The sequence below is a fragment of the Bombina bombina genome, chromosome 1 (assembly GCF_027579735.1).
Source record: "Bombina bombina isolate aBomBom1 chromosome 1, aBomBom1.pri, whole genome shotgun sequence".
NCBI lineage: Eukaryota > Metazoa > Chordata > Amphibia > Anura > Bombinatoridae > Bombina > Bombina bombina.
Genome location: NC_069499.1, coordinates 1,203,211,462 through 1,203,235,894, shown reverse-complemented (window position 1 = coordinate 1,203,235,894; position 24,433 = coordinate 1,203,211,462). Strand labels below are relative to the sequence as shown.

The window sequence follows — 24,433 nt, the reverse complement described above, 5'->3', positions numbered from 1 at the left end:
GGGTAAAATTCCGCCATAGAGAATTACAGCTCATTCTACTAGGTCAGTATCTACTTCCTGGGCGTTTAGGAATGAAGCTTCGGTTGACCAGATCTGCAAAGCAGCAACTTGGTCCTCTTTGCATACTTTTACTAAATTCTACCATTTTGATGTATTTTCTTCTTCTGAAGCAGTTTTTGGTAGAAAAGTACTTCAGGCAGCGGTTTCAGTTTGAATCTTCTGCTTATGTTTTTTCGTTAAACTTTATTTTGGGTGTGGATTATTTTCAGCAGGAATTGGCTGTCTTTATTTTATCCCTCCCTCTCTAGTGACTCTTGTGTGGAAAGATCCACATCTTGGGTAGTCATTATCCCATACGTCACTAGCTCATGGACTCTTGCTAATTACATGAAAGAAAACATAATTTATGTAAGAACTTACCTGATAAATTCATTTCTTTCATATTAGCAAGAGTCCATGAGGCCCGCCCTTTTTTTGTGGTGGTTATGATTTTGTATAAAGCACAATTATTCCAATTCCTTATTTTATATGCTTTCGCACTTTTTTATCACCCCACTTCTTGGCTATTCGTTAAACTGAATTGTGGATGTGGTGAGGGGTGTATTTATAGGCATTTTGAGGTTTGGGAAACTTTGCCCCTCCTGGTAGGAATGTATATCCCATACGTCACTAGCTCATGGACTCTTGCTAATATGAAAGAAATGAATTTATCAGGTAAGTTCTTACATAAATTATGTTTTTTTTTTAAAAAGCAAGAAATAAAGTTTTTTTTTTTTTTGGACACCTTTTAGTTGTTTTAATGTTTCCATAGTTCATAGTTTTCTTAGTCTTTATGTGATGGTAACTTACTAGTATAATAGAAGGTTGTTGATGCAAGTTTTCTGCAGTTCCTGATATTTCTGTTATAGTGGGCTAAGAGGGGCCCTTTAATGTCTTTGTTAGGTCTTGGCTCATATCCTTTCTTTTTAAATATAGCAGTGCCTTTTTGGAACCTTTATTTCTTATTAGCAGCTTTTTTGTAACAACATTCAAACCACTATGGGAGGTCTCTTACTCTAAGACTTTTTATTATAGTGGCTAATAGGTCAGTCAGACCTGTTATGAATGTTATCTATTAGTTGTTCTCGACAGGACAATGCTATTTTATGCACTGTACCTGACTACTTCTCTTGAATTGTTCCAGATTTTTACAGAATTAGATGTAATGTATTTGATCTTTTGGGCTAGATATACTGTTTACTGTTCTGTTCATTTCATATGTTGTATGAAAGGACATAATTTTATGTGAGGAAGATCATGTGGGTTATACTCTTAGGAGGCTTTTCTATATCTGGATGTTTTTTAGGTGGAAGTTGAGTAAGGTTTGGATAGTCTTGGGGTGATTTTCCCTAGTATAGTTGGTCTTTTGAGTCATATACTATATTTGAAGAGATTTGCTTTAGTTTCTTCATACATTTGTTTCTCAATATAAACTTGACATGCACCAATCTGTTTCTGCTATTTTTTTTGTCACAAAACTGTTTTTAATTGTTTTTATATTTGTGCTTTTTTTCCCCACACATCTTTTTAAGTGATTACTACTGCTTTACAATCTGTTCACTGGTAAATTATTACCATGGAGGGCCAAGATAACTAGAATTTATCATCAAAAATACAAGCAATCTTGGCCCATATCCCTGTGAACTAATTACCAGGCTCCTTGCCCATTTTCCTAGTCCACCTTTTTGTGCTGTACATTTCTAGGAAGACGAAGAAGGGGTGGTGCCTGAGAGTTACATTCATACAGGTAACTAGAGGAGTGGTCAGTTCTGTCCACACCCCTTGGGGAGGGTTATTCACAGGTTATTATGCAGGGATATTTTCAAAGATATAGAAATTGCTTGTATTTTTGGTGATAATTTCTAGTTTTCTGACTAGAACCTCTTAACAGGTAACCAATACAAGTTAGGGACATTTTCTTGGTAAATAGTGTAACAAGAACTTCTTTGGGCTATCAATTCCCCATAGTTTGGAGTTTTAGCATAACATCTTGCTGTTATTGTTATTTTCATAAGATCTTTGATAGTTGGATTTACTACATTACCCTTTACCATTTATTCCATAGGGACATTTTACATTTTATTTTCCAGAATAGACTGCAATTTTCACAAGAACTGTTCAGTCTTTCATCTCTGCTTTTCAAGTTATTACAGCACCTGTATAACTGGGAAACATAGCTCATTCTATAAGGGCAGTTTCAGGGGCGAAACTACAGGGGGTGCAGAGGTCGCAACTGCGACTGGGCCCCTGAGGGGTGGGGGCCCAGCTTACATTTTTTTTCCTCAATAAAAACATTGACCTGCCACTGCCTGCACTGATATCATGTGAGTGTGACATGATTCTTTACTAGTGTCTCTGACTACAGGGGTTAGTGTTTCTGTTTTACCCATTGGTGTGTATGTAACTATGTATGTGTGTATGTGTATTTATGCATATATGTGTGTGTATGTTTGTGGAACCAGCAAATTACAGACCTTGTTACTACAGCATGGGGGCAGAAGGTAAACAGTGTCACTATACAGTACCACTATATTCAGTTAGGGTTGCCACCTCAGCCAAGTTTTGCTGGACACTTATGAGTTACACATGCTGCAGGGTGTGCAGGGAGGAACATTGTATTGTGTTTTTAGACAGCACTATTCATACTCCTCCCTGCACACCCTGCAGCATGTGTAACTTATAAGTGTTCTGGATTTTAAGGGACTGGTGGCAACCCTAATATACAGTATGGGGGGCTGGACCATGTCACTGACTACTGTGGTCACTTTATAAAGTACTGGAGTGGGTATGGTCAGGCCAGCCATCTCACCGGCAGATTACAGACTGTGTCACTAACTCACTATATACAGTACTGGTGGGTTAAACAGTGTCACAGTATACAGTAATAAGGGGTCAGACCATCTCACAGACTGTGGGCACAGGGTACCTCCTTTTGCAGACATGTAATCTGATTCACATTTTTTGTTCTGTGTTAAATGGGGGGTGGGGTGGGGGGCCCTTCTTAGATTCTTGCACCTGGGCCCTGTAGTTTCTAGTTATGCCTCTGGGCAGTCTCTAACTCCTGAATGGCTAAAGTTAATATTTCTTCTTATGACCTATGTAAAGCAGCAGAGTGGAGTTCTCATTGTTTTTCTATAACTGGATCCATGTACCCTCTGCTGAGATTAAAGTTGACAGAAATGTTCTCCATGTATTGGGCTATAAATGAAACACCTGCTTTTTTAATTTAATTAATTATCTTTTTTTTTTTTTTTGCTTCCTGTCCACCCTTTTACTGTCTGGTACAGTGGTGATATTATTATAATGACCAAAGATAAATAACATGTAAATTATAATTACTAAGTGTGTGAATTAATTTGCATTCAACATTCATTTTTAAGGCTGAGAATGGTTGCATTCAGTGTTCTTTGGTGCCGAATTAATTTGTGCCAAGGTGCTCACACAAATATCTGTATTTGCACATTGATACATATAAATCCAGAGCCGAAGACGAATGAATGCACACTCCTAATAATAAAGATATCCATATCTTAGCTATTGTTCTAAATATAATTACCTAAGCTTCTCTCCCTTTCATTATAGATTTTTTATCAAATATGGTATGTAGAGGGAAGGAGTCTTCTTATCACCTGTAAAAGGTCTTAGGCTATGTTCTTTTCATGGATATCAAGTAGGGTAAATTGTCTCTTTTTTTTTTTTTTTTAGCTGCTTGGTCCATTTGCAAATTTAATGCTGTTCAATTGGGTTCTCACAAATGATTTATATATATATATATATATATATATATATATATATATATATATATATATATATATATAAATTTCCAATAAATAGTGCACTCTCAGGATTTTGTGAAAAAAAGGTCAACTTTATTAGAGAGACTTTTTTGATCTGAAGAAAGGGACTTGAGTTCCCTTTCTTTTATATATAATTTCATGTAATTGGCAAGAGTCCATGAGCTAGTGACATATGGGATATAGAATCCTACCAGGAGGGGCAAAGTTTCCCAAACCTCAAAATGCCTATAAATACACCCCTCACTGTCATGAATTCTCCGTTCATCGGCGTGTCGCCGCGGCTCCCGGATCTCTTCTGGGTTCCTACGTCACGTTGCTAGGCAACGTGACGCATTCTCTGGACAACCCCTATGATGTGGCGGCCTCTCTCTGCCTTTAAATCTCGGCGGGAGATTTACTCGGTGCCCGTTTGTTCTCTTCTGCCGGTCCCTGTCTATGTGAGTACTATCTTGTGAAATCTGATCCTATCCTTCATGACATTGTTTTGCCAATACCTCTTGCTTACAAATCTTGTTTGCCTGCTAACCTGCCTACAAGGACATTATTATCTTGCTTGCGGACACCTGCTTAAAGGGACATTATCTTTGTTTGCTTTAATCCTGCTAATAAGGACATTATCATTTGTTTGCTGACAATCCTGCTTAAAAGGACATTAACATTTGTTTGCGGACACCTGCTTAAAGGGACTTTATCTTTGTTTGCTTTAATCCTGCTAATAAGGACATTATCATTTGTTTGCTGACAATCCTGCTTAAAAGGACATTAACATTTGTTTGCGGACACCTGCTTAAAGGGACTTTATCTTTGTTTGCTACAATCCTGCTTTAAAGGACATTAACATTTGTTTGCGGACACCTGCTTAAAGGGACTTTCTTTGTTTACTTTAATCCTGCTAATAAGGACTCTATCATTTGTTTGCTTTAATTCTGCTAAAAGGACATTATTATTTGTTTGCTAACAACCTGCTTAAAGGGACATTCTTAGTTTGTTACAAACCTGCAAGAAAGAAACATATTCATTTGTCCACTGTCAACCTGCTTAAAGGGACATAATCTTTGTTTGTTTCTATTTTCCTGAGAAAGGAACGCTATCTCCTGTTAATCAATTCTATCCTCAAGAAGATATTTTGAATTACTATTCTTTTGGGAAGTTCTTATACCCTGCTTATTTTGTTTCCTGAGTGGGTCACGTCCTGGATATTTCTCAGTGTGCTAGCGTGTGTTTTAATATCCACGCTAGCAGTTGGGTTAAATCCTGAACTGACTAAATACGGCTGACATTACAAACGGGCCATAAATGGACCCCACTGAATTATCCATGGCCGTGACTCACCAGGGACAGTTACTGGGATCTCATGCTACCCACTTGCAATCCTTGGATACTAAGCTGGATCAAATCACTACATTATTACAGAGCTTGGTTGCTCCTATCCCTCCCAATCCTAATATTGAGGCATCTCCTCCTCCTATTCCCAACAACCAATCACAAGGACACTTGAGTCCTAGGATTCCTCTTCCAGATAAATATGATGGGAATCCTGAAGATTGTAGGGGTTTTCTGAATCAGTGTCGACTTCACTTTCGTAACAGTCCTACCCTTTTTTCTACTCCCTCATCTCGGATTACATTCCTTATTTCCTTAATGAAAGGAAGAGCTTTGGCCTGGGTATCACCTCTGTTAGAAAAAGATGATCTTATACTTCAGGATGTGGATGCTTTTCTTTCTGTTTTTTCTAACGTGTTTGACAAACCTGGAAGGACTTCTGCTCCTGAAGCTTCTCTATTAGACCTACGTCAGGGTGGTCAACCAGTGTCTCAATATGCCATTGAGTTCCGCACTCTTGCATCTGAAACTAATTGGAATCAGGGAGCTCTTAGAGCAGCTTTTCGCAAAGGACTTTCAGAACGTCTCAAAGATGAATTGGTGTATCGGGAACTTCCAGAATCCCTAGAAGCCTTGATAAATCTTTGCATCAGTCTTGATTCTAGATATCGTGAACGCCAACAAGAAAGAGAAAGAAATCAGAGGTCCTCAACTTGAACTCCTTTTTGTCTGGCTCCTCGTTTTTCTAACCCGGTAACGACTGCCTCTCCTTCTCCTGATCAGGCTGAACCTATGGAAGTAGGAACCATAAAATTAACAGAAACTGAGCGTTTGAGAAGACGTTCTCTTGGCCTGTGTATATACTGTGGCCTTAAAGGGCATTTATTAAGGGATTGTCCTACCAGGCCAGTAAAAGCCAGGGCTTAACTTCTGTCCAGGGAACTAAGTTAAGCCAAAAACAAGTTCATTCCCTCTATAATAAACTCTTTGTTCCTGTAACCCTTCAAGTGGGTGATAACAAGATTCATACCCAAGCTCTTATTGATTCTGGTGCTGGAGGAGTGTTCATTGACTCCACTTTTGTGTCTACTCACACTATTCCCTTACTAAGAAAGAAGTTTTCAGTTTCCGTCTCTACTGTTAGTGGAGATCCTTTGGGTTCCGGACTCATCCAGTTTACTACTATACCCATACTTTTTTCTGTCGGAGTACTTCATTGTGAGAGGATATGTTTTGATGTGATTACTACTCCTCAATTTCCCATAATCCTGGGTCTTCCTTGGCTTCAGTTACATAATCCTACCTTTTCTTGGACCCATGGTGAACTCACCTCCTGGGGATTATCTTGCCATACTAACTGTCTTCAAGCACTTACCAAAATACCACTCACTATTGCTCTTACTACCGACACTTCTGGTCCTCTACCTACGCAGTATCAAGATTTTGTCGATGTCTTTTCTAAAAAAGAAGCAGAACGTCTTCCTCCTCATCGTTCATTTGATTGCCCTATTGATCTTCTTCCTGGAGCTCCTTATCCTCGAGGCAAAACTTACCCACTTTCTAGGCCTGAAAATGTAGCCTTGGAAGAATATATCAAAGATAATTTGGCCAGAGGATTCATTCGACCCTCCTCTTCTCCTGTAGGGGCTGGGTTCTTCTTTGTGGGAAAGAAGGATGGCGGACTGCGACCTTGTATCGATTACAGAGGGTTAAATCAAATTACCATCAAGAACAGTTATCCTTTACCCCTAATACCTGAATTATTCACATATCTTCAAGGTTCCACCATTTTTACCAAGCTCGATCTCCGTGGAGCATACAACCTTATCCGTATGCGCAAGGGTGATGAGTGGAAGACAGCCTTTAACACTCGATTTGGGCATTATGAGTATCTGGTCATGCCGTTTGGGCTGTGTAATGCCCCTGCTGTTTTTCAACACTTCGTGAATGAGATTTTTCGGGATTTCTTGAATATTTTTGTCATCATTTACCTTGACGATATATTAATTTTTTCTCAAAACTACCAAGATCATATACATCACGTCAGGAAAGTACTTCAACGTTTAAGAGATAACCATCTATTTGCTAAACTGGAAAAATGTTCTTTTCATCAAAGGTCCATTCCCTTTTTGGGATATGTAATCTCTGAATCAGGATTTGAAATGGATCCAACTAAACTCTCTGCCATTTTGGAGTGGCCTAAACCTGATTCTCTTAAAGCTCTGCAACGTTTCCTGGGGTTTGCCAGTTATTACAGGAAATTCATCAAAGGTTTTGCTACTATAACGTCACCTCTTTCGTCTCTCACCAGGAAAGGACAAAACTGTAAAGATTGGCCTCCTGAAGCTGTTGAAGCTTTTGATTCTCTCAAAAAAGCTTTCTCTTCTGCACCTATCCTGCGTCACCCAAATCCGGATTTTCAATTTATTCTTGAAGTGGATGCTTCTTCAGTTGCTGCTGGGGCTGTTCTTTCCCAACGTATACCTGACACAGGAAAGATCCACCCTGTGGGATTCTTCTCCAAGAAATTTTCTCCTTCTGAATTAAATTATGATGTAGGCAATAAGGAGTTACTTGCTATTAAAATGGCCCTGGATGAATGGAGGCATTGGTTGGAAGGCACTTCTTTGCCATTTACTATACTCACAGATCATAAAAACCTTCTCTATCTTCAAACGGCCAAACGACTGAACTCCAGACAAGCACGTTGGTCATTGTTCTTCTCACGTTTTCATTACAATCTGTCTTATTTTCCCGGTTCTAAGAACATCAAGGCTGACGCCCTTTCCAGACAATTTCAAGATACTTCAACTCCTGAATCTGGTACCATACTTCAACCTCATAAAGTCTTAGCCCAGTTATCAACCTCGTGGTTACATGACTTACAATCTGCTCAAAAGGATCTTCCTTTGTCTTGCAAACCTCCTGATGGCCTACTCTTTGTTCCTAAACGTCTTTGTTCCAAGATTCTATATTGGGCTCACGACAGTCCTCTCTCTGGACATCCTGGCATCAGTAACACCGCTCGAAGGCTCAAGCAACATGTCTGGTGGCCTACTCTGTCTCAAGATGTTACAGATTATGTCTCAGTATGTACACAGTGTGCCAGCAATAAGACTCCTCGTCAACTTCCCTCCGGTTTGCTCCAACCGTTACCCATTCCTCATCAGCCTTGGACCCATTTATCCATGGATTTTATTACCGATCTTCCTCTTTCAGCTGGAAACAACACTATTTGGGTGGTTGTTGACAGGTTCACTAAGACAGCTCACTTCATTCCTTTACCTGGTTTACCATCTGCCAAAAGACTTTCCGAACTTTTTCTCTTACACATTGTTAGATTACATGGCTTCCCTCTGAACATCGTTTCGGATAGAGGAGTACAATTTGTTTCTCGGTTTTGGAGATCACTCTGCAAACACTTTGGAACAACTATCTCTTTGTCTACTTCACATCATCCGGAGTCTAATGGCCAAACCGAAAGGGTTAACCAGTGCCTTGAAACTTATTTGAGGCTTTATGTGGATCATCATCATTCTAATTGGACTGGTTACCTTCCACTAGCAGAATTGGCTCATAACACACGTTACAACTCCTCTCTTCAGACCTCTCCTTTTCATGCAGCATTTGGATTTCAACCCAGAACGTTTCCTCTACACACTTCTTCCACTGAAAATCCTGCTTCTGATCTATCCGCCAGGAGGTTAACTCGTCATTGGAAGAAGATACGCCTTCTTCTTTCCAAGGCTTCTGAACGTTATAAGTTCTATTCTGATCTTCGGCAACGGAGGGCTCCCAAATATCGGCCTGGCGATAAGGTTTGGGTTTCTTCACGTCATCTTCGCCTCAAGCAGCCTTCCTCCAAATTGGGACCACGATATGTGGGTCCTTTCCGAATACTGGGTCAAGTATGTCCTACTGCTTACCGAATTGCTCTGCCCAAGACCCTCAAAGCCCATCCGGTATTCCACGTATCTCTTTTGAAACCTGTATTATCTAATAGGTACTCTAAACCTCTGCTCAAACCTCCACCTCTTTTGATTCATGGTCGACCTGAATTTGAGGTCAGTCACATCCTGGATTCCAAACTTCGTGGTAAGAAACTGTATTATCTCATTCATTGGAAGGGTTATCCTGTTACGGAACGATCCTGGGAACCTGCCCGGCAGGTGCGTGCCCCTGCCTTAATTAAGGCCTTTCACAAGTTTCACCCTACTAGGCCTGGTCCTGTCCCCCGGAGGGGTCCTTGAGGGGGGGGGTGATGTCATGAATTCTCCGTTCATCGCCGTGTCGCCGCGGCTCCCGGATCTCTTCTGGGTTCCTACGTCACGTTGCTAGGCAACGTGACGCATTCTCTGGACAACCCCTATGACGTGGCGGCCTCTCTCTGCCTTTAAATCTCTGCGGGAGATTTACTCGGTGCCCGTTTGTTCTCTTCTGCCGGTCCCTGTCTATGTGAGTACTATCTTGTGAAATCTGATCCTATCCTTCATGACATTGTTTTGCCAATACCTCTTGCTTACAAATCTTGTTTGCCTGCTAACCTGCCTACAAGGACATTATTATCTTGCTTGCGGACACCTGCTTAAAGGGACATTATCTTTGTTTGCTTTAATCCTGCTAATAAGGACATTATCATTTGTTTGCTGACAATCCTGCTTAAAAGGACATTAACATTTGTTTGCGGACACCTGCTTAAAGGGACTTTATCTTTGTTTGCTTTAATCCTGCTAATAAGGACATTATCATTTGTTTGCTGACAATCCTGCTTAAAAGGACATTAACATTTGTTTGCGGACACCTGCTTAAAGGGACTTTATCTTTGTTTGCTACAATCCTGCTTTAAAGGACATTAACATTTGTTTGCGGACACCTGCTTAAAGGGACTTTATCTTTGTTTACTTTAATCCTGCTAATAAGGACTCTATCATTTGTTTGCTTTAATTCTGCTAAAAGGACATTATTATTTGTTTGCTAACAACCTGCTTAAAGGGACATTCTTAGTTTGTTACAAACCTGCAAGAAAGAAACATATTCATTTGTCCACTGTCAACCTGCTTAAAGGGACATAATCTTTGTTTGTTTCTATTTTCCTGAGAAAGGAACGCTATCTCCTGTTAATCAATTCTATCCTCAAGAAGATATTTTGAATTACTATTCTTTTGGGAAGTTCTTATACCCTGCTTATTTTATTTCCTGAGTGGGTCACGTCCTGGATATTTCTCAGTGTGCTAGCGTGTGTTTTAATATCCACGCTAGCAGTTGGGTTAAATCCTGAACTGACTAAATACGGCTGACACTCACCACACCCACAATTCAGTTTTACAAACTTTGCCTCCTATGGAGGTGGTGAAGTAAGTTTGTGCTAAGATTTCTACGTTGATATGCGCTTCTCAGCATTGTTGAAGCCCGATTCCTCTCAGAGTACAGCGAATGTCAGAGGGACGTGAAGGGAGTATCACTTATTTGAATACGATGATTTCCCTAACGGGGGTCTATTTCATAGGTTCTCTGTTATCGGTCGTAGAGATTCATCTCCTACCTCCCTTTTCAGATCGACGATATACTCTCAATTTACCATTACCTCTACTAATAACTGTTTTAGTACTGGTTTGGCTATCTGCTATATGTGGATGGGTGTCTTTTGGTAAGTATGCTTTCACTATTTAAGACACTCTCAGCTATGGTTTTGCACTTTATGCATTTATATAAAGTTCTAAATATATGTATTGTACTTATATTTGCCATGAGTCAGGTTCATGTATTTCCTTCTGCAGACTGTCAGTTTCATATTTGGGGAATGTAAACATTTTTAAGAAATTTTTTTCTTACCTGGGGTTTAGTCTTTTTTCAATTGACTACTTTTTGCAATTGCTAAACTTTATTGCGTCATTCTTAGCGCGAGAAATTTTTGGCGTGAAAAAATACGTTTATGATGCTACTTAGTCATTTCCGGCGTCATATGTGACGCCGAGACCTTTCACACGGCGGCGTCATTAGTGACGCAAGTGTGTCATTTCCGGTTATTTTTGGCGCCAAAAAAAGGAGTTTATGTTACGTTGTGCATCATACTTGGCGCCAAACTTTTCATTATTTCAATACCCCTTGTATGTTTGCCTCTTGCTTTTTGCTATCAGAGGCCTATGCTATTGCATTTTTTCCCATTCCTGAAACTGTCATTTAAGGAAATAGATCATTTTGCTTTATATGTTGTTTTTTCTCTTACATTGTGCAAAATGTCCCAATCTGATCCTGCCTCAGAAGTTTCTGCTGGAACATTGCTGCCTGACATTGGTTCTACCAAAGCTAAGTGCATTTGTTGTAGAATTGTAGAAATTATTCCACCGAATGTCATTTGTAATAGTTGCCATGATAAACTTTTACATGCAGATAGTGTTTCCATCAGTAATAGTACATTGCCAGTTGCAGTTCCTTCAACTTCTAATGTGCATGATATACCTGTAAATTTTAAAGAATTTGTTTCTGATTCTATTATGAAGGCTTTGTCTGAATTTTCACCTTCTAATAAACAAAAAAGGTCTTTTAAAACTTCTCATTTAGCTGATGAAATTTCAAATGACCAACAACATAATTATTTATCCTCTTCTGATGAGGATCTATCTGATTCAGAAGATCCTTCCTCAGACATTGAAACTGACAAATCTACTTATTTATTTAAAATAGAGTATATGCGTTCTTTATGAAAAGAAGTGTTAATTACTTTGGATATTCAGGTAACCAGTCCTATTGACGTTTATTCTAATAAACCTTTAAATGCTATTTTTAAACCTCCTGTGGTTTCTCCAGGGTTTTTTTTCCCATTCCTGAGGCTATTTCTGATATGATTTCTAGGGAATGGAATAAGCCAGGTACTTCTTTTATTCCTTCTTCAAGATTTAAAAAAATTGTATCCTTTACCAGCAAAATCTATAGAGTTTTGGGGAAAAATCCCCAAAGTTGATGGGGCTATTTCTACTCTTGCTAAACGTACCACTATTCCTATGGAAGATAGCACTTCCTTTAAGGATCCTTTAGATAGGAAGCTTGAATCTTATTTAAGGAAGGCCTATTTATATTCATGTCCTCTTCTCAGACCTGCTATTTCTTTGGCTGATGTTGGGGCTGCATCAACTTTCTGGTTGGAAAATTTAGTGCAACATGAATTGGATTCTGACATATCTAGCGTTATTCGCTTACTGCAACATGCTAATCATTTTATTTGTGATGCCATTTTTGATATTATCAAAATTGATGTTAGATCCATGTCTTTAGCTATATTAGCTAGAAGAGCTTTGTGGCTTAAGTCTTGGAATGCTGATATGACATCTAAATCTAGATTACTATCTCTTTCTTTCCAAGGTAATAATTTATTTGGTTCTCAGTTGGATTCTATTATTTCAACTATCACTGGAGGAAAAGGAGTTTTTTTGCCTCAGGATAAAAAACCTAAGGGTAAATCTAGGGCTTCTAACCGTTTCGTCAGAATAAGGAACAAAAACTCAATCCTCCACCCAAGGAATCTGCTTCCAATTGGAAGCCTTCCTCAAATTGGAATAAATCCAAGCCATTTAGGAAACCAAAGTCAGCCCCTAAGTCCGCATGAAGGTGCGGCCCTCATTCCAGCTCAGCTGGTAGGGGGCAGATTAAGGTTTTTCAAGGATTTTTGGATAAAATCAGTCCAAAATCATTGGATTCAGAGCATTGTCTATCAAGGGTATCGAATAGGATTCAGAGTAAGACCTCCTGTGAGATTTTTTCTCTCACGCATCCCTGTAAATCCAGTAAAAGCTCAGGCTTTTCTGAAGTGTGTTTCAGACCTGGAGTCTTCAGGGGTAATAATGCCAGTTCCTCCTCAGGAACAAGGTTTGGGGTTTTATTCAAACCTATTCATTGTCCCAAAGAAAGAAAATTTATTCAGACCAGTTCTGGATCTAAAAATTTTGAATCGTTATGTAAGAATACCAACTTTCAAGATGGTGAATATAAAGACTATTCTGCCTTTTGTTCAGCGAGGACATTATATGTCCACAATAGACTTGCAGGATGCATACCTTCATATTCAGATTCATCCAGAACACTTTCAGTTTCTGAGATTCTCTTTTCTAGACAGGCATTACCAATTTGTTGCTCTTCCATTTGGTCTAGCAACAGCTCCAAGAAACTTTTCAAAGGTTCTGGGTGCCCTACTATCTGTAATCAGAGAACAGGGTATTGCGGTGTTTCCTTATTTGGATGATATCTTGGTACTAGCTCAGTCTTTACGTACTTCAGAATCTCACACAAATCAACTAGTGTTGTTTCTTCGGAAACATGGTTGGAGGATCAATTTACCAAAAAGTTTCTTGATTCCTCAGACAAGGGTCACCTTTTTAGGCTTCCATATAGATTCAGTGTCCATGACTCTGTCTCTAACAGACAAGAGACGTTTAAAATTGGTTGCAGCATGCCGGCACCTTCAGTCTCAGTCATTCCTTTCAGTGGCTATGTGCATGGAAGTTTTAGGTCTCATGACTGCAGCATCGGACGTGATCCCCTTTGCTTGTTTTCACATGAGACCTCTAAAGCTTTGTATGATGAATCAATGGTGCAGGGATTATACAAAGATATCACAATTAATATCCTTAAATCCCAATGTACGACACTCTCTGACATGGGGGATAGATCACCATCGTTTGGTTCAAGGGGCTTCTTTTGTTCGGCCAACCTGGACTGTGATCTCAACAGATGCAAGTCTTTCAGGTTGGGGAGCTGTTTGGGGATCTCTGACAGCACAAGGGGTTTGGAAATCTCAAGAGGCGAGATTACCAATAAATATTTTAGAACTCCGTGCAATTCTCAGGGCTCTTCAGTTCTGGCCTCTGCTAAAGAGAGAACCATTCATTTGTTTTCAGACAGACAATATCACAACTGTGGCTTATGTCAATCATCAGGGTGGGACTCACAGTCCCCAAGCTATGAAAGAAGTATCTCAGATACTTGCTTGGGCAGAATCCAGCTCCTGTCTAATCTCTGTGGTGCATATCCCAGGTGTAGACAATTGGGAGGCGGATTATCTCAGCCGCCAGACTTTACATCCAGGGGAGTGGTCTCTCCATCCAGATGTGTTTTCTCAGATTGTTCAGATATGGGGTCTTCCAGAGAGATCTCATAGCCTCTCATCTAAACAAGAGACTTCCCAGATAACTATCCAGGTCCAGGGATGTTCAGGCGGAAGCAGTGGATGGGTTGACACTTCCTTGGTGTTATCATCCTGCTTACATCTTCCCGCCTCTAGTTCTTCTTCCAAGAGTGATCTCCAAAATCATCATGGAACAGTCTTTTGTGTTGCTGGTGGCTCCAGCATGCCACACAGGTTTTTGTATGCGGATCTGGTTCGGATGTCCAGTTGCCCGCCTTGGCCACTTCCGTTACGGCCGGACCTACTATCTCAAGGTCCGTTTTTCCATCAGGATCTCAAATCATTAAATTTGAAGGTGTGGAAATTGAACGCTTAGTTCTAAGTCATAGAGGTTTTTCTGACTCGGTGATTAATACTATGTTGCAAGCTCGTAAATCTGTTTCTAGAAAGATTTATTATAGAGTTTGGAAGACTTACATTTCATGGTGTTCTTCTCATAAATTCTCCTGGCATTCTTTTAGAATTCCTAGAATTTTACAGTTTCTTCAGGATGGTTTGGATAAGGGTTTGCCTGCAAGTTCCTTGAAGGACAAATCTCTGCTCTTTCTGTTTTATTTCACAGAAAGATTGCTTTACTTCCTGATATACACTGTTTTGTACAGGCTTTAGTTCATATTAATCCTGTCATTAAGTCAATTTCTCCTCCTTGGAGTCTTAATTTGGTTCTGAAGGCTTTACAGGCTCCTCCATTTGAACCTATGCATTCTTTGGACATTAAACTACTTTCTTGGAAAGTGTTGCTCCTTTTGGCTATCTCTTCTGCTAGAAGAGTTTCTGAGCTATCTGCTCTTTCTTGTGAGTCTCCTTTTCTGATTTTTCATCAGGATAAGGCAGTTTTGCTGACTTCTTTTCAATTTTTACCTAAGGTTGTGAATTCTAACAACATTAGTAGAGAAATTGTTGTTCCTTCCTTATGTCCTAATCCTAAGAATTATTTGGAGAGATCCTTACATTCTTTGGATGTGGTAAGAGCTTCTAAATATTATGTGGAAGCTACTAAAAATTTCAGGAAGACTTCCAGTCTATTTGTTTTATTTTCTGGTCCTGGGAAAGGTCAGAAGGCTTCTGCTATTTCCTTGGCTTCTTGGTTGAATCTTTTGATCATCAAGCTTATTTGGAGTCGGGTCAGACCCCACCTCAGAGAATTACAGCTCATTCACTAGATCAGTCTCCACTTCATGGGCTTTTAAAAATGAAGCTTCAGTTGATCAGATTTGCAAAGCGGCAACTTGGTCCTCTTTGTATACATTTACTAAATTCTACCGTTTTGATGTATTTGCTTCTTCGGAAGCAGTTTTTGGTAGAAAAGTTCTTCAGGCAGCTGTTTCAGTTTGATTCTTCTGCTTTTGATTTAAGTTTTTTTCCTTTCAAAATGAAAATAAACTTTTTTTTTGGGTTGTGGATTAATTTTTTCAGCGGAATATGGCTGTTTTTATTTTTATTCCCTTCCTCTCTAGTGACTCTTGAGTCGAAGATCCACATCTTGGGTATTGATATCCCATATGTCAGTAGCTCATGGACTCTTGCCAATGAAAGAAAACATAATTTATGTAAGAACTTACCTGATAAATTCATTTCTTTCATATTGGCAAGAGTCCATGAGGCCCGCCCTTTTTATGGTGGTTATGATTTTTTTGTATAAAGCACAATTATTTCCAAATTTCCTTTGTTGATGCTTTCTTCTACATTCTTTATCACCCCACTGCTTGGCTATTCGTTAAACTGAATTGTGGGTGTGGTGAGGGGTGTATTTATAGGCATTTTGAGGTTTGGGAAACTTTGCTCCTCCTTGTAGGATTGTATATCCCATATGTCACTAGCTCATGGACTCTTGCCAATATGAAAGAAATTAATTTATCAGGTAAGTTCTTACATAAATTATGTTATATATATATATATATATATATATATATATATATATATATATATATATATATATATATATATATATATAAAATTTCCACTAGCGCTGGATGAGTAAGAAATTTGACTTTTTCCTATCTTTATCATTTAGTGGACTAGTAATGTTTAACCCTTGACTCAAATATGGTGATATTTACCACCGGTGTATGTGTGTATACATACATGTACACACTTAGCTATGACTTACTGATATTGCAAAGTTTTAAGAAACTTGTTTATCCACTATAGATAATAATATACTTTCTGCATATCCTCCTCCTTTTTAAATATTAAAAACATCCATTCCATCTCACCACAAATATCTTTCATTCTATCACTCGTGTCCTTTCTGTCATGGAAAGAAATTCATAATTACAAATAATAATAACAAGCAATAATAAAATGTTATCTGAAACTTTACGATGCATCTTCAATCCAGTCTTCATCCTCCAGTATGGCCTCTATCTGAGGGTTTGTTATTACAACATCATCTAACTCCAATTCGGATGGTTCAGACTGAGTCTCCATTGCTCCAATCAAATCCACCGTTGGCCTTTAAAGAAAACAAGCAATGTTAGCTTTTTAAAAAAAAAAGTTGAATAATCCACTTTAATTCAAATCTGGTATACTTCAGTACATATGTGATATTGATATGTCTGACTTTTCTCTTTTAAGTCTGTAGCTGCCCAACTACCACTAATCTCAATCTATGTTCAAAGCTTTATTGCTAGCCTTTGCTTTCCAAATACTGTTATTCTATTCAGATTTCTATCATCCCGGCTCATTTACATCTCACTACGTCAACTCTCCATGCTAAATATTCTCCTCTCTGCCTATCCAGCTTTTTCCAGCACCATTTTACTGTAATTCCTCAAAATTCCTTATCTATCAAGCCCTTTGTCTAGAACACTTTCTCTCCAAACAATCTCTCCTTAAGCATCCTCATAATCTCCCAGCTTTCTCATTTTTACATCACTTATCACTAGATACTATATGCCATTTGAGCTGAATTCCAAAGAATTATAAGTGGATATATAACAGCTTGCCTCACTTAATATGTTCTTTTGACATGTTGCAATTGTACTTTTGATTTGGATATACATGTGAAATATAGCCACCTTTTTTTACAATAAAAGAATATTAATATACAAACAGTGTTGGAAGAAGTTTTATAATGGTATGCTGGTATTTACCACTGTTTTTTTTCTTCTGTAATTTTATGCTTTTTTTTTTTTTTACCAAAATAGTCACTTGTTTTTTTTTCTTTTTCTTTTCCCAGCAATTTATAAAATAAATGCAAAAAAGAAACTTTAAATCAAGGTTAAAGTAACCTATTTCAAAATATATAATAGAGAAATTGTACCTGTATATTTAGACACTAGGTGGCGTTCTCCGACCATTGTTTCAGTTACTGTAACTAGATGATATGTTTGGTGCCCATGGATTGCTATTTCATATATGAAAAGTATTATGACCTAATGTTTCATGTAGTGGGCACACTCTCTTTGTTTCAGGGGTGTTTGTCTGTTTCTCTAGGGTGAATATCTCAAATCCAACAAGCAGACAAGATCAGTGTGAGATACTGTAACTTGGGCAGTATCCAACTACCACACGAGGTTGGTCATGTGACCTAGATTGGGTATAAAATAGTGTTTGATTTTAACACAATTAAAATTCTAGTTTAAAAAACAAGGAAATACAGAAGGATTTGGGAATTCCTACAGTCACCATTTTACTTTGCTAGTTTAGGGTTTCTGTATTTAATAACTTATTTGTATAATTGTTTGCAATTGTGTGTGTCTATTTTTTATATATCATCTAATTTCCTTTTTTTTTCCTTTTTTTTTTTTTTGTATGCACTGTGAACCTTTTTTCAGATTAAAATATAAATTTAAGATCTTTCTGTGTGCTCTAGTAACTGAATTCACAGTTACCTTAAGTTTGGGAACAATGTTACCAAAGTATTATAATATATATTTTTTTTAAAATACCTTTTAATTAGAAAACACAGGTTACATATATATGAAAAGATATTACAAGCAGGAAGCAGGTACGTGATATTACACTAAGAAGATTGAATACAAAATGTTGATTTAAACCTTGAATAAGTGCTGGATAATAAGTAAACAGAAACCTGTATTCACAATATAAAAGGTAAATATGAAATTTAGTACAACAGCATATATTGAGAATGAAATAATTTTCTGATCATCCTGCTTTGGAATATTTCCATGAAAATACCTGGAAAATACCTGTGTTTCTCATGATTTTAATTAACCTTTTACAACCTTTTACAAAACATTCAAAGAAAAATAAATAAGCTTCAGAGCCTTGAAAGAATGAGGGTTAGGGGAACTAATAATCACAGATGCTTTCTGGGGGGTGGGGCTAACCGCCGTAGCTGCTGGACGCATCTCTGCAGAGCTCCAGACTTCCAATCTGGCCTATTAACATTTATTACCGCCTTTGAAAGAGCAGAAACTAGCCCTAATTGAGCCAGAATATCTATTAAGGATGTGGACACTGATATGTGAAACTTGAACTTTCCTAACATTCTCAGAAACATATTTAGAGTGGATCTGGGGTCCAACTGCAGGAGCGCTAACCGCCATTTTGGTTTTAAGCTGGGCTGTGACACACGCAGTAAGCCTCTCTGTAATATTCTGAAAACACCATACCTAGCAGGTATATAAGTTAGCTGGTCCACCTTCTAATATAGCTAATCCTTGGTATCCACCCAATTCAGCAAAGCAGCCATATATTCCATTAGGAGATATAAAGCCGCATATACTGATCATGGACGCAATGTGCAGATGGGAACTTAGGATGGAACAACTTCTACAGAGCCACTTTCGGAGCATGGAGGAGGAGATCAGTCAGCTTTTCCTCCTAGCGCATTCTGATACGGACGCACTACAGGCAAGAATAAAGGTACCGACTTCTAGATTGTTGCCTGTTGACACAGTCCTGCCTAACATAGGAACCCTCCCTCCTCGCAAACCGACCGCAGAAGAGAGCTCACTACTCAATTGGGAGCCCCATCTAGAGTGCTGTAGGACACTGAAAGTCCGGACCGACATGGAAGAAGGGACTACATCTGTAGGGGATCCCCAAGCAGCGTTTAAAGAAGCCATTAAGTGTCAGCTTCAGCCACTTGCTCCACAATACCTCAGGCCCATGATCTCCTACCTACAAATCTCTGCCACCCCAGAATTCAACGAGACATGCTTCTCTCTAGAGCCAGTTCACTTTTGGCTTACCGGACTGCCGTTTTACAAGGGAGCAGCAGTCACAGTGCTGAAGACATCGACTATATTCTGCAAGATAGACCAGGCTGGTATGTGGGACCCGGGAGGCGGCAACTTTCATGCGACAGTGGAGCAGTCCCTCTGCATACACTATTGGGCAAGTTATCCGGAGAGCCGCTTGATGAGGTTGGGGCCATCTTGAGTGCACAACCTGAACCAGGAGCTAAGCGATGCGCAATATACCTAACGCATACCTCACTGCAGAAGACAGAGAAGTTTGGGTGTCACCGTGAGGGATTTAGCACACAAGCGATCGAGATCTCATGCCTGAAATTGTTAAACATCAGACCTTATAGCACTGGCTAAATCGGGACTTTTCCTCACTCCATACCCACCTTCCCATCATTTAAGGTAGCGATTGGTCTCTCCTGGGCCAGATTTATTAAACTGAAGTCCTCTACCTTGACTATTAAATCTGACATACACCACCCAGTTCATCTTTTTTGAACTAAGGGATTGGGAGGTTGGTTTTGTATATCTATGCTCATGTGTTTGTATCTACAAGTTCCTATATGAAATGGGTATGACCCTTTCTACAGTACCTTTATTATACTATGTGTTATATAGCTTTAAGTTGTGGTTGTACTGGTCCTATGCTGCTTACGTCCCCCATGCTTACACCTGTCATATCTATATACATATGTGTACACTATTCATCCATGCAGTAGCATGGCACGTAACATTCAGCTCTTCTTATGCTGCACCCATTTAACCATTTAACTATTAACGATATGACCTGATCTCCTTACACTTCCCTATACGTTTTAATGCTAATGGTATGAGGAGCTCTGTACTATGTTAGATAACCTATTTGGTATTTACAAGATTTATCTAGTTGTATGGGTATACTCCCCACTCTTACTGAGGTTCTGGCTATAGAATGAGCCTATAATACCTAAGTTCCTGTAAAATAGTCTCATTACTGTAGTTTACATGCTTTGCCCAATGAGGTAACAATGTATATAGCGATTTCCTCATATCGCAGGTTGATATATTCTTTATTAAAGGTACAGTTATGTTTAATATTATAACATTAGCTAGTTGCTGCACTGTTATGGAGGAGCATATACTCTTATACCTGTTTCTATAGTATAATGTTTTATTTATACCTACATAATATATTAATCTGTGTTTACAATTTAGACATAGGTATGTATCCCATGGTAACATTTTCTACATGCAAGTGTTTCTAACAATATTGTTCATGTTGTTCTTCATGTCTATTTAAATTTATAGGCTAGGGCTACTCGAATATACTCTTCATTACGTTGTTTGTGAGTTATTCCTTGCTCTATCTATGACTCTACCTCCTCCCTACATGCGGGGATAATCCCCTATTGCACTATTAAAGTATATTTAAGCCTACTAGATCTGGTATGTATATTTAGCCCCCCATTCTTCATAGTTGAGCAGCCTAAGACCTACCGGTAAATTTCCATTATACCTCTCATTAGACATATAATTATACCTTCTATTCCCTATGACAAAAGTCCTACTCCATAGTTAAATTTCCTCACACACCGCGCTTTATTTTATTTCACGGTAGTAGGAGGAAAAGATATTAAGTTAATAGCCTAAACATATATCCCCCCAGCTTCCAACGATATATGTGCCCTAGTCCCATAGACACACACAGCACATAAGATGCCCCTCATAGTTCCCAATTGTAGCCACTGCATTGTTCATATATGGCATACATAGATTTATAAACTAACCCATACTGCAGTCTTACCAGAGTGAGCTCCGCCCCCTGCTTTCTCCTCCCCCCTCCCTCCCCCCTCCCAATATTCGAGTGGCTCTTGTCCACTGTAACCCCTCTTCCTTCCAGTGTTCTATGACCTACTTGTGGTCGCGCTAAAAGCTAACTCCCCACATCATCACAGAAATACTCATCTTATTCATCCTAAAGATGTGGTGATCAGAATGCAATTATTAAAATATAAAATGAAGTTTTCTTTCAGTTCGCCCAACCATATATTTGACACCTCCCTAGACACAACATAGGTTTCTACATGTTAGAGCTAGCCTTATTTTATTATTATGGTTATGTATATTTCTCTAAGCCCTTAAACTGTATGACTTAACTTGATATATAGGTCAGCTACTCCTCTACTAGCCTAACAGATATAATAGGTGTCACAATCTTGGTGTTATATTCTTATGTTAATGTTATGATTGGGCAAATGTTGTATTTGTATTCTCTGCACCTTTTGAAACTTCAATAAAAAATCTTTTACAAAAAAAAATAAAAATGATGTGAAGTTCTCATAAAGACAAGTGTTACGTTATTGAAATGAGGCTAAGTAGAACAGTAAATAGCTTGAGAAAGGCAACTACTGTTAATATTAGCAGTTATGATTTAGAAGTTATTAAATCCAGTCAGTTAAGCATTTACTTATGAAAGAAGCTGGTCGTAACTAGACTTTTCTAATGTAAAGTAAGATATTTTTCAGTCAGCAATGCAACACTTATTTTTTCCACAAAGGGCAGATTTAAGATGTAGTCTAACTATAGAAAGCTTATGATAAGTACGAATCAACGTTTGCCCAGACGGTCAGCAGCAATTGAGCCTTAACCCCTTAATGACCGGACCATTTTTCAATTTTCTTACCCTTAATGACAATGGCTATTTTTACATTTCTGCAGTGTTTGTGTTTAGCTGTAATTTCCCTCTTACTCATTTACTGTACCCACACATATTATATACCGTTTTTCTCGCCATTAAATGGACTTTCTAAAGATACCATTATTTTCATCATGTCTTATAATTTACTAAAAAAAAAATAATAAAATATGAGGAAAAAATGGAAAAAAACACACTTTTTCTAACTTTGACCCCCAAAATCTGTTACATATCTACAATCACCAAGAAACACCCATGCTAAATAGTTTCTAAATTTTGTCCTGAGTTTAGAAATACCCAATGTTTACATGTTCTTTGCTTTTTTTGCAATTTATGGGGCAATAAATACAAGTAGCACTTTGCTATTTCCAAACCACTTTTTTTCAAAATTAGCGCTAGTTACATTGGAACCCTGATATCTGTCAGGAATACCTGAATATCCCTTGACATGTATATATTTTTTTTTAGAAGACATCCCAAAGTATTGATTTATGCCCATTTTGGTATATTTCATGCCACCATTTCACCGCCAAATGCGATCAAAAAAAAAAAAAGTTCACTTTTTCACAAAATTTGTCACAAACTTTAGGTTTCCCACTGAAATTATTTACAAACAGCTTCTGCAATTATGGCACAAATGGTTGTAAATGCTTCTCTGGGATCCCCTTTTTTCAGAAATAGCAGACTTATATGGCTTTTGGGTTGCTTTTTGGTAATTAGAAGGCCGCTAAATGCCGCTGCGCCCCACACGTGTTTTATGCCCAGGAGTGAAGGGGTTAATTAGGGAGCTTGTAGGGAGTTTGTAGGGTTAATTTTAGCTTTAGTGTAGTGTAGTAGACAACCCCAAGTATTGATCTAGGCCCATTTTGGTATATTTTATGCCACCATTTCACCGCCAAATGCGAGCAAATAAAAAAAAAACTTAACATTTTTCACAATTTTAGGTTTCTCACTGAAATTATTTACAAACAGCTTGTGCAATTATGGCAGAAATTGTTGTAAAAGCTTCTCTGGGATCCCCTTTGTTCAGAAATAGCAGACTTATATGGCTTTGGCGTTGCTTTTTGGTAATTAGAAGGCCGCTAAATGCTGCTGCGCACCACACGTGAATTATGCCCAGCAGTGAAGGGGTTAAATTAGGTAGCTTGTAGGGAGCTTGCAGGGTTAATTTTAGAGATCAGCCTCCCACCTGACACATCCCACCCCCTGATCCCTTCCAAACAGCTCTCTTCACTCCCCCACCCCACAATTGTTCCCGCCATCTTAAGTACTGGCAGAAAGTCTGCCAGTACTAAATAAAAGAGGTTTTTTTTTTTTTTTAAATAAAAATAATAAAGTATTTTAGCTGTGATGGACCCCTGCCTTAGCCCCAACCTCCCTGATCCCCCCTCCAGCTCTCTAACCCTCTCCCCTACCTAATTACCACCATCTTGGGTACTGGCAGCTTTCTGCCAGTACCCAGTTTGGCCCCAAAAACCCCCCAAAAAGTATTTTTATTTTATTTTAACTTAAAAAAACTATTTCTGTAGTGTAGCAGCCCCCCACAATACCCCCACCCCCACCCCCTCCCAGATCCTTTTATATTTTTTTTTTTTTAAATCCCTTTTTTCCCCCTTTCTGGCCTCATTCATTGGTGTCAGTGTGGCTAATGGGTGCACGTGCACGTGTGCACGTGCACGCGCGCATGCACGCTCACGTGCACACGCGCGCGTCGTGCGCGCGCGCGCGCATCGCGCACGCGCACCCTCACACCCGGCACTATCGCTACCGGTGCAGAGAGGGCCACAGAGTGGCTCTCTCTGCATCGGGGGCTTGTAAAATGGTATTGCAGGATGCCTCCATATCGAGGCATCACTGCAATACCCTCAGAGCTGCTGGAAGCATTTGTGATCGCTTCCAGCACTCTGTTAGACAACTGACGTACCAGGTACGTCCATTGTCATTAACTGCTTGTTAATGCATATGACGTACCTGGTACGTCAGTTGTCATTAAGGGGTTAAAAGGACAGTCAAGTACAAAAAAAAAACTTTCGTGTTTTAAATAAGGAATGGAATTTTAAACAACTTTCCAATGTACTTTTATCACCAGTTTTGCTTTGTTCTCTTGGTATTCTTAGTTGAAAGCTAAACCTAGGAGGTTCATATGCTTATTTCTTAGACCTTGAAGACTGCCTCTAATCTGAATGCATTTTGACCACTAGAGGGCATTAGCTAATGTGTTTCATATAGATAACATTGAGCTCATGCACGTGAAGTTACCCTG

At 38.8% G+C, this 24,433-nt stretch overlaps 1 protein-coding gene across 3 annotated transcripts in view; it reads right to left on the bottom strand.

The window, feature by feature from the left end:
• Positions 1 to 24,433, bottom strand: part of TMEM98 (transmembrane protein 98) — a 411,952-nt gene that overhangs the window by 262,654 nt on the left and 124,865 nt on the right. For all 3 annotated transcript variants that reach the window (XM_053700182.1, XM_053700186.1, XM_053700183.1), the window contains one exon: positions 16,661 to 16,792. In XM_053700182.1, the coding sequence (XP_053556157.1) occupies positions 16,661 to 16,792 (132 nt within the window). The remainder of the gene's footprint in view (positions 1 to 16,660; positions 16,793 to 24,433) is intronic.